The 12216-nt window shown below is 34.3% G+C and overlaps 1 protein-coding gene across 6 annotated transcripts in view; it reads right to left on the bottom strand.

The window, feature by feature from the left end:
- Positions 1–12216, bottom strand: part of LOC128217656 (dystroglycan 1-like) — a 29010-nt gene continuing 16794 nt past the window's right edge. For 4 of the 6 annotated variants that reach the window (XM_052924943.1, XM_052924940.1, XM_052924941.1 and 1 more), the window contains exons 2-4: positions 9213–9424; positions 7780–8056; positions 1–4123 (exon numbers count right to left, since the gene is read on the bottom strand). In XM_052924943.1, the coding sequence (XP_052780903.1) occupies positions 2952–4123; positions 7780–8056; positions 9213–9365 (1602 nt within the window). In that variant the 5' untranslated portion in view covers positions 9366–9424 and the 3' untranslated portion in view covers positions 1–2951. Of the gene's footprint in view, positions 4124–7779; positions 8057–9212; positions 9425–9699; positions 9719–12216 lie in introns of those variants that run through there. The other 2 variants (XM_052924945.1, XM_052924946.1) reach the window with 2 other exon arrangements.

The following is a 12216-nucleotide window of genomic DNA, read 5'->3' as shown; positions in this document are numbered from 1 at the left end:
TTGAAGGATTTGAGTTTTATTCGTTAATAGTTAATACAAATGTTCATATAAAGATACATATTAAATACACTGAAATGTAAAAGATGAGTTCTTAAATTGCAATATTTCACATGTTTTACATACAAGAATAGCACAAGATATGATTTCAAAAAGCAGCTAATGAGCACAAATGTTTACATTATGTTAGTAATTACCAACACATGTATGTATAAAAATAAAACAACAAAATGATAAAAAAAAGAGTGCAAACTTAATATAGTTCTTAGCACAACCGATACGAAACAAAGGCAACCACAGAACAAACAGTTTTAACAAACTTAATTAAACACACCATAAAACATAAAATACAATATATCATATTGAAGCACCAAGAAGTGATACTGGCAGACTGCTATTAAAATGCATAGGCAAATTAACTAATGTGTCTTTAAAGCTGCACTCTCACAGATTGATTGATTTGAAAACTTTTTTTAATTTTTACATCTTGGAATGAGCCTATTTTTGCTTTATTTTATGTCTGAAAACCAGTAATATGATCCAGACCTAGTTTTCATATTTACATTTGAAAATTTATGTTTTACAGCTTGAAGCCTTTACAACAGCTTAAAAAAATGAAATTTTTGGCCATACACCCAACAATTGATAATTCTTCTATTGTGAGTTATCTTGTATGACTGAGTTGAATGCACTGATGCCAAAATCAGCTGATTATGAGATAAAGAAATGAAAAAAGGTCAAATCTGTCAACCTGCGAATTGCAGCTAAGAATCATATATTGCACTGAAGTAATGCAGAAATCATATAAAAGCATAAACACACTACTGGCACAATAGTGAAAAATATGTTTGTTTCACAAACATTTGTTTGTTTCACAAACATTTTTAAGATGAAAACAAACAGAGTCTCTTGCAGTCTTGCTGTCTTGCTTCTTGAGTTGATGTTATAAACTGCTTTATTTATTTCATCTGGGGTTCTTTTTGTGAAGTTATAACTATCTGTTTTGTTTTCTTTTCAGTGGTAATCTGTGAATACATCATGATATTTGCGTATGGCCAAAGACATTAAAAATTAAATCATTGCATTCATTATCTTAAACATATAGAACTCATGAAATATGAATTCATAAACAAAAAAGTAATCTCAATCGAACAAGAACACATTATAACTCTGGAGAATACTGATACAGTAGAAATTAATCATAGAAAAAATAGAACAGATAAAACATAATATACAAAAAGCCTCCAAAAAATTCTACAATTTCTAACACTCTATCAGAGTTATAGTGGTATTACTTAGTACTATATTACATACAGACTACTAACTGTAACGGCAATATGGTAGTAATTCATCAAATACCTGTATTATCATGCTTTCCGTCGCCTACCGGTATATATAATAGATAAACAATATAATGCCAGTAATGATAACTATTCACTGTTACAGAATCATCTTTTCATTGGCATGTACTGTTAGGCCAAAAAAAATGGTTTGGTTAGGGTTACATCAATTTCAAAAACAGGTAGGGTAGGTAGGCTTTTAGATTTTTACTCTTTTTTATTAGGCTTTATATAAGAACGTTATTGTCATCATTGGAGAATTGTGTTAGAAAAAATATTCTGTATAAAGCTTTTAAGGTTTTAAACTACATATTAAAACAAACACTTAAAAAGTTGTTTTTTTTATCTTTTTTTAAGGACTGACTATAAAAGTGGTAGGGTCGACACCTATTTTATCAGGAGGGTCGGGTAACCCAAACCAAATGTTTTTGTTTTTTTGGCCTTATAACATTTCATGGTGATAATTATTTTGCACAACTATGCTGACAATGATTCTGCGGATGCACATACCGGGGGTATCTGCATGTGAACACAACCATTTCGTTCTTAATCTCATACTTAAGTAAAGTAAAAGAAACAGCCTGGAATTCATATAACTGGGTTTTCCCATGCCAGTTCCAATAAAAGGTGAAACTTGAGCCATTGAAATGCATATAACAGACCAATGACTCTATTGTTTTCGAAGAAATGTGTGTATATTAAAACGGTATCATTTTGTTTGTACCGTAGGATAAGCTTGGGAAAACCAGAATATTTATAATTCCCGGCTTACACTATTAAGACGGTAGAGCTTAAAGATTATTATGTCTTGTTTATTGTTAACAGTTGAACAAAAGTTAACATCACTGGTTGTTATCATGTTCTGCAAACATGATATAGTAATAAAATAAAATACATAGCAGCTCAAATATTCTGATACAAAACATATTGTTTATTTAAAAAAAAAATACATTCTAAGATGAGGGCTATTCCAGTAAAACGTATAACCCCTAGGGGAAAGGCAATTATTTTAATAGCATATGTGTGTGTGTCTTTTTTCACTAATTTGGACTCCAAAAGGGTTAATTTGCTTATGTGGGGGGAGGGGGGACAAAAAATAAAAGTGCCTTACCCCCAGGGGTTATATGTTTAAATGGAAAAGCCCTGAACATATGTACTATCTATTTATACATGTATAATTGTACAATTTGAGTAACCAGCCAAAAATATTTCCAAATTGGCAAATCTGCAAAATTAGCACCATGACTAAAACAGATTTCAATTATAAGACCCATAAAATAAATAAGACCATATACACTGAATGTGTAATCAGTTATCCTTTATATAAAAAAAATACATGTTTTGCATGTTATGCGAAATATGTAGAAATTATATACTTCAATAAACTTCCTGAGAACAGCTGGCGATTTATCTAGTAAGAACTTTGATAAGTTTAATTAGGTATTAGAAATATGCAGTTCAAAGAAAAAACTTATATAATTTGTTTCTACATGTAAATGTAAGGCAACATAAATAATTATAATCCCCCCCCCCAAAAAAAATAATAATATGGCCTGTTTAATTTAGTTTATGACTTTTATACAAATGACTAAGTTCTAAAACAGACAAATTTCCCTACGAGAGTCTATGGGGGTTGAAGTATGGTGGGGGAAGTCTGTATGGAGGGGGGTCAGAGAGGGCGTCCTGTGGCAGAGGGCCTCCAAATGAGTGGTGGGGTGGGACAGGGGGCCCTTCCTCTGTGGACGGGGCAGCACGATAGGGTGGGGAAGGGCGCCCATGTGGGGGTACTTCAGGGAGAGTCTCCTGTAGATAGTCAGCCGGCAGCACCAACGGCCCCTTGGGCTTCATCGAGGGGTCCAGCATCTCCAACTCTTCGGGAAAGATGATTGGTCGTCGGTCCTCAAGAAACATGGGCTTGTCCGAGTCCGGTACCCGCTTGCTTGGTCGCCTGTGTCTACAGCATATCAACAACAAGATGGCTATAATCACTATCACTAATATTGCAATTAATGCTGGTAGAACGATCTCTATCCAGGCCTTCTCGGTGGCTGGAGCTGGCGTGGGTGGAGGTACAGTTGTGGTGGATGAGAGACATACCCCGACATAAAAAAGTTCTGCTGATGTGGGTGGATCATCAGGAAAATGAGATGAGAAAAGTTTGGTCACTGAGTCGTTTTTATGGACAATTTGATTGAATAGAAACTCTATTTCTTGCCGTTTGCAAATGTTCGTGAACAATGAATTGTTTCCCCAAAGGAACGGAAACATTAATGACCCTTCCGATGGTTCAAAAAATGTAAAATGGCGCAAATCACTGTCATTGTAAAATTTGGCAAGTGTATAAGCAACCTGAATTAAGTAACTCCTATAAGCCTGTAAGGAATTCAAACTAAAATGTAAGCTACTATTCAAGTTAAGAAATATCTTATGCGTAACTTTAGTCTGAAACTTGTATGTAATACTGATCACATCTTTAGCACTCTGTCCTTGTGAATCTGTAGCAGTAAGTATGAACCTTTTAATCACCGATCTTGATCTGTTCCCAGTCGCATCATTTTCAAATGGAATTCCATACAACATCTGACCCTCAGGATCAAACATAAGCCAGGAGTCTGTAGGCAGGGTTTTCCCACTGACAAGGCTGATGTCCAGGGTAAGGTTACGGGAATTCCCATCCTCCTTGTCCAGAAACATACTTTTGAGAATGTTATACTGGAAGTACCTGCCGACCATTACGTCCAGGTGATCAATTGACTTGTTTACATAAGGGGGCAGGTCTGGGGCCGCTGAAAGTAGATATAGACTGGTTAACAATTGCTTTAATCTGATTAAGGCATCAATGCCTTCAATTCAGTCATATTGGATTTCACAACAGAACAATTCTCAAATGTTTGGTAAAACTACCGAAAAGTTCATTTTTTTTAAAACATGAGTAACGCTTTTACCCAAAAAACATCAGTTTTTGAACGTAAATATGAACATCTGCAATCTGATCTTTTGTCAGCAGTCACTGGTTTCAAGACATTTATGCAAAAATTGGCTCATTCAGAGACAACAAACAAAAAAGTTGTCACAACGATAAATCTGTGAGATTTCTGCTTTAACTTCATGGTTCATGGTCTAGACATAGAAAGCAACAGTTTTCAAACACAGTCCTGTGTAAAAAGGAACTGAATATCACAACAACAGCTAAATATACTCTTTAACTTATAAACATGTACATGTTCCTGGTATTCATTATCCAATAATTGGCTAAGAGGATTTCTTGGTTGATACCGCATGCAAAACTTAAAATAACAACTGCATTATTAAACATGCTCTGAGCACAATTTCAATAAAGGAGCATTTAATATTAAAATATTTTTGTTAATATTGTGAGCCAAATAATAATCCATTAGAACATGCACGTCATAATCTATTATATGATATATTATTTAACATGCACACACATATAAGTAAAGACAGCTAATTATTGCTAATCTAAATTAAGTTTCATATCAGTTGGCATGACCATGGCATTGGATGAAAAGTCTAAAGTGTAAGTGAAGAGAGATGATATAACAGTTAGTGTCATTGTGGGCGACTTAGATGAAACACAAACAGAAACTCTACCAGTTGAAGGTATATGAAGGATGCCTGACACCACAGATGATGAAACTCTCCAGACAGAGGAAACACTTGTTGTTGTGATGATAAATAAGGAAGAAACAAAACTTGAGGTTTTAGGTAAATATATTGAGATTGAAGATGAAACTGCTGTTGGTTTGATGGGAAATGAGGTTAAAACACTATTTGGGATTTTAGGTGAAGATATTGAGATTGAAGAGGGAACTGTTGTTGATGTAATGGAATATAAGGAAGATAATCTTCTTGTGAATATATACATAAAGATTTTGAGATTTAAGATGAAAATGTTGTTTTTGTGATAGAAAATGAAGTAGATACACTACTTAAGAGTTTAGGTAAAGGCATTGAGATTGAAGATAAAACTGTTGTTGATGTGATGGAAAATAAGGAAGATAAACTTCTTGTTGATATATTTACAGATTTTGAGGCTGAAGGCGATAATGTTGTTGATGTTGATGTAACAGTTCTTTTGAAAGATGAATTCTGAAAAGACCAAGAAGAATATTTAACATGATATGATGAGTTTGATGAATGTGATGAAAATGAGCTAGTAAAAAGTCTGGGTTTTTTTATTCATGGTTTGACTTGATAAAGGCATGGATGAAGGTAGGGCAGCTATTTTGTGGTGTGCTGAATAAAAAGATGAATACGTGAAGGAATTTGTTTCAGAATCTGTAATGATAGTTGGAGTTATAGGCAGCTTTGGGATGGAAGAAATTATAATTGCTAACTGCAAGTGTGTCTAATGTTGTGGAGCCACTTACTGATAATGAAACAGACAATGTTGGTGTGTCAAACAACAAAGCTACTTATGGGGAGTCTAACAAACTAGTTATAGAAAGCATTGGAGAAGTAAAATAAGATGAAAAACTAGATGAAATAATTGTTGGCTGTGTATTAAAGATGGACATTTTGCTTGAATACGGGGAAATGATACTAGTTGAAGGAGGTGAAAAGAAAGAAAGATTGGTCAGTGAATAAGATCTTGAAGATGGAATAGATCAGCTTAAAATGGTTGTTTAATGGCTTATGATTCATTGAATGAACTAGAGCTGTAAGTTGCTATCAATCTTGAGGATGTAATTATAGATGGAAACATTGAGGCAGACAAGCTCGTAAAAAAATATGAAATAAAACTTGTATTCATTTTATCTGATGAGAAACCTTGAACTGAAGATGTACTTACTAGGGAATTAAGAACTTATGTAAGACCAATGAACCTCACTAGTTTGGGATGTTATAAACTTAAAATCTGAAGTCAGTGTTGATGAAATACTGGAAGATGTTTGAAGCTCTGCAAAAACTGACAATGATAAAGGTAGTCTCAGTATGCATCTTACTTTGAATTCTAAGTTAACTTGACAAAAATAATGAGCTTGTTGACAGAAAAAGAGTTTGATCTTGACTAAAGTATTGAAGTAGTACACTGACGTTGATCTTGACAATTATATTGAAACAGATCTTGAAGAATATATACAGCATTTGAAAAATATATTGAACTAGATCTTGAAAAATATGTTGAAATAGATCTTGAAAAATATGTTGAACTAGACCTTGACAAAAATGATAAGCTTTATCTTGACAAATATAAAGATGAAGCATTACTGACAAAGGAATCAGTCAAACTAGCGGGTGTCTGAAAAGGTACTGATGTCTCAAGCATGATTATAGAAACTGAAATAGGTGAAGATGATAATTATGCTAAACTAGAGGATCAACATATGAGGTAGAGGTAATTACTTGAATTTCGAGACACAAAAACAGATATGCTGAAGAGCAAATGAACATGTGCATGGAGGACATGAACGAGGGGGGTGTGAAATTTGGTATATATATATATATATATATATATCACTACTGACAAAGTAAAGGAATGCATAGCAATAGGGAAAGAAGAAGATGAAAACAAAGAAAATATAGAACATTTTGAAAAAGGAGCTGATAAAGCTGACAAGTTCAATAAGTGATCAAAGCTACACAGATATGCAGGTGCTGACAATGATGTTAAAACTGAGAGTATTACAAATGAAGATTCAAATATAAAACTAAATGACGATGGCACAGTGAAAGATGGAGCAGAAAAGGAAGATAGAAGTTGGCACTGGAGGTGAGAAGGAAGGCGTAGCTCTATTTAGTCTTCCATGTAAGGCCGCCCTTTTTTCCCTGGGGGGTATGGGGCGGTCGTTTTGCACATACCAGGCTATTACATCATGGCCCAGCTGTTGTGTTAACTAACCCACATCTATGTTGAGCTGCAGGACACCGGTAAAGTCAGCTAGGTGTTCAAAGTGTCTACAGGCTAGGTGCCTCGATCACATTTCCTGGGCCTGCTGTCAGAACGTGCTTGTATCTTTTATGAATTAACTCCTCTTTGTTGGTCCTTGAAACATTGCATGCTGTTTTAAATTATATCTTTAGAAATAAAACTTGACAACTTATTTATTAAGCTCAAACTAAGGTCAACGAGGTAGGCATCTTTGATATTTGGCACATGCAAAACTAAAGCCACAAAATATGCAACTGCACTGTTATAACAGCAAAACGAGGACCAAACATTGTGTTTATATGAGATAAAAGAGACAGACACGCTACTTGAAATCACAGAAAAAATTAACACTGACGAAATGGACAAATCAGTTTGATATAATAAGAAACTAGAGGAGTGAAAACTCAAATCTGTATAAACAAAAATAGAAGTATCAAGATCAATGCAATTATCAAGAGCCATGCTATTATCAAGAGCCATGCTATTATCAAGAGCCATGCTATTATCAAGAGCCATGCTTATATCAAGAGCTAATGGCACTGTTATTACCAGGCTTTGTGTTAGTCGGATATGGTTGCATCCCAACATGCATATGGATAACTTGTCTACCACGAGACTCTGCAGACTTGATTGGCTCGTCCACGCGGATGTGGAAGGTACGACTGATCCGGTCATGACAAAAGGTGACAGCGGGGTCTATACAATCAGCCCTCATCCGCATGGTGTACACACCGAGGTCTCCCAGCCCTGGGGTCCCTGTCAGTACACTTGTGTTGCTGTCATACTCCAGCCACTCTGGTAGCTTCTTTACTCCCTTCTCAACAATCTGGAATACAACAATATAATTATTTTATGTTAAGGGAATATTCTTTAGTTTAATTTCAACATAATCAAGATCAAATCACAGTAAACAAAAGTGTAGTATTAAAGTTATTGAGGATTTTTTAATAGTCTATCAATATATTTCAAATTGTTATTGTTTGATTATAGAATTGTTTAAACCAATGTGTCTGATTATAGTGTTGTTTAAACATTAGTGTGTCTAAATTTCACCCACTGTGTCAGAGATAAAACTTAAGGATTTATCCATTAATATAAAAATACGTATCTCTAAGCAACATAACTGTCACAAAATATGCCTGTCTTAATTTTAGGACCCATGTTTGGTGATATGGATTGAATGATAAGCCAAGTTTAGAGAGCCTACAATGTGAAAACAGTTTTTGCCAAATCAAGAGGCATAGCTCTGGAGTGTCATGGTTTGTGAATGAACCTGACCAAGATATTCTGCTCATACACATTCTGACTAAATTTGTTGATGATTAGACTGTGGCTTCTAAAGTTTTAGATGGGACAAGACCGATTTAAAGGTTATTTCTGTAATTAAAGGGGAATAACTCTCCAGTGACTCAAGCGATCTGGATGGTTAATAAACTTGTCCCAAGATATTATGCCCATACACATTCTGACAACATAAGTAATGATTTTTGGTGAAAGGCTTCTTAAGTTTTAGATGGGACAAGACCTATTTAAGGTAATTTCTGTAATTAAAGGGGGATAACTCTCTAGTGACTCAAGCAATAGGGCTCGTTGACTAGCTTGTCGGAGATTATTATGCCCATACACAATGTCACATTCTGGCAAAACAAGTTGGGATATTTGGTAAAAGGCTTCTAAAGTTATTGATCAGACTAGACCTAAAAAGGGTCAATTCTGTATTTAAAGGGCAATAACTCTCTCGACTGACAAGAGCGATATGGCTGGTTATGGAACTTATCCAAAATATTATGCCCATTCACATTCTGACCAAATTTGATGGTTATTGGACAAAGGCTTCTTAAGTTTCTGACTGGACAAAATACTGGAGGCAAAAACCAAATAGCCAGAATACCCACTCGCCCATACACTGCAGGTAAAACTATAATATGTCTTGTTCAATGAACAAGCGTATAAAGATTACAAACATAGCTGCAGCAACTCACCTTAACCATCTTATAGACACTGAGAAACTCCGAATCTCCGACCACATACTCGAACCTGTGTCCGACCAGAGCGGTAACATCATCCAGAACTATGGTGGTCTTCCCCTCCAAGGTCAACACAAATGTCAAGGTCACCAACAGTCTGAAGGCCATCCTGGCTCAAGGTAATACTGTTGTCACATCTTTTTTGGGGTATCAGATACTGCCTTCACCTTAAAAAACAAACAGGCAATGTGTATTTATATTTTATAAGAGGAAGAATAATTTATATTAAATATTATTTTTAATACTTTGGGTATTACCAATTTAGTGAAAATGTTCCCAACCATATTAAACATTAAAATCATAGTTATCAAAGAAATTATTAATCCAGAAAAGTAAATAATTCTGAATATTAAAATGCTCAAATGTTTCCTATTTCATAACTAAACTTTCATGAACATATATTAAATAAAAATGGGATGATATTAAAAATCCATCAACACACATTAATGACAATATGCACCGCACCACTAGCCTGTTAGCCCATATAACACTGAATAGAAGACTTTCAGGATACTAAAACATGATAAAAGACATCCGTTTCCAATATCCACTGAACAGAGACACACAAAAAACTTTTAGTATTCTAGGCAAGCTACACGTACTTCTTTGAGTTTCTCACATCTAACATTCCGGTTTCTAACTCAATAAATGCTTCATGAATATTTGACCGAAAAATCTGGGAGACCAATGCCAGAAAGTTTTTTAACCCAATCTACTCAAGATCTAATTGATATTTATTAGAAGGTCCTATACTGCAGCAGAATGTCTCCCAATTTACAGCTGCATGCAACATGGAACTAATGATGTCTAACAATAATGAACGATTGTTAAGCAACAGTCTCTCCCATTATACAGATCAATAGGATGTTTTCTTTTACGGATATCAATATTTATGTTTAGTTTTGGTTCATTTATGATTAGGCATTCAGAAAATAGAAAATAATCATTGATTTACAAAATTGTACCTTCTATATAGCCAGTAAGAGTAAAAATATAATTATCCAGACACTGCTGAAGAGAAAAAAATCTCCTAGCATAGAAATAACACGTTTGCAATAAAACAGCACCTATTTTAACTTCAAAGGATAATTATTTTATGAAAATGAATCATATAAATAGCCATCCAGTAAGAATAAAAATATATCCACACACTGCTGAGGAGTAAAGAAAAACAACTAGCACAGAAAAGAACTCTCTAGCAATAAAACAGCACCTAAACTTTAAAGGACAATACTCATAGATTTACTAACATGTACCTTATATATAGCTATCCTAATCCAGTAAGAATAAATATCCACACACTGCTTAAGAGAAAGGAAAAAAAACTATCACAAAAAAGAACACTCTAGCAATAAAACAGCACCTAAACTTCAAAGAATACTAATCATAGATTAACAAAAGTGTACCTAAGAATTATAGCCATCCAGTTAGAATAAAAATTTATCCACAAAATACTGATGAGAAAAGGAAAAAAAATAGCACAGAAAAAGAACACTGGCAATAAAACAGCACCTAAACTTCAAAGGTTAATTATATCTGCCATGCTAACAGGCAGCAGCATACATCTGAATCTCATTAAAACATTCCCCCAGCCTGGGTCTTCCAGTGCCGACCTTTAGAACACCAGAGAGCCTGACATCCCTAGTATGCTAACCCTCCCTTTGATCTGCAACTCTGACAAGTTTTAACCATCTTACATTATTTTCCTCATACTGTTTAGATCACTGGATATGTTATGTTTTTGTCCAAATGCTTCTGATAAGCTTCATTGTCTTCCAGTATGTCTACGAAATATCCATTCTCATGCAGAGTGACTTTTCAGTTAGATTTAATCAAAATGTTTCCAAACTGTAGTACATGTAACTAGAAAATCATGATTATGATTCAGGTTGCCCAGTAAGCACAGTAGTTAGCGCACTCGCTTCTCACCGAGGCCATCGGGTTTAATTCCCGACCTAGGAGCATGTGAATTTGGTTAATGGTCTCAAAGCCAGACAAGTGGGTTTTTCTCTGAGTTTTCTCCATTTACCCATAACAAAAGACCACACTCTCGCACGACATCGTGCCAATGAGAGTGACTTATTAAGTTATCATAACTTTATCCAAAATCGTTGTAAAATATATAATGTTAAAACTAAACTAATTATTATTTCAGCCCAAAAAATTCAAATGTTAAGTATTTAATTCTGGCATTGCCTTGTAAAACTTAACATGTTTCCTGCTCTCTTCCATTTTGCTAGAAGTGTTTCCTATTCCGCACTAAGTTAATTGTTACCCATTTGAACATTGATTTAAAGCTGCACTCTCACAGATTGATTGTTTTCACATTTATTTATTTTTGTCTTTGAATGAGACAAGGTTTAAGTAAATGTCTGGAAACCAGTGATATAACACTGCTGATTAAAGTTTGAACATTGATGTTATGCAGCTAAAAGCGTTACAAAGGCTTTAAAGCTGCACTCTCACAGATTTATCATTTTTACAACTTCTTTTTATTTTTTGTCTTGAAAAGAGCAAATATTTGTGTAAATATCTGCAAACCAATTATATAAGATTGGTGCCAAAAAATCAGATCGTAGATTTTCATATTTCCGTTCGAAATTAATATTTTATGGCTTAAACCGTTACTAACAGTTTGAGAAAAATGCATAAAACATCATTTTTTTAATTTAAATATAAAAATCTGTGATCTGATTTTTTGTTAGTTGTCTGGTTTCCATGGCTTTTCGCAAAAAATGGCTCGTTCTAAGACAAAAAATAAAAAAGTTGTCAAAACTTTCAATCTGTGAGAGTGCAGCTTTAAAATAAAATTAAATTTTTGGCAGATTACCAAACAATTGAGATCTGTTCTATTGTGAGTTATCTTAAAAAAATATGACTGCATTGAAGGCACTGATGACAAAATGAGCTGATTCTGTGACAAAAAATCATTAAAAAAAGGTCAAAACTGTTAATTTGT

Source organism: Mya arenaria, chromosome 14, assembly GCF_026914265.1.
Source record: "Mya arenaria isolate MELC-2E11 chromosome 14, ASM2691426v1".
NCBI lineage: Eukaryota > Metazoa > Mollusca > Bivalvia > Myida > Myidae > Mya > Mya arenaria.
The sequence above is the reverse complement of the archived record's forward strand: the minus strand, read 5'-3'. Positions and strand labels throughout refer to the sequence as shown.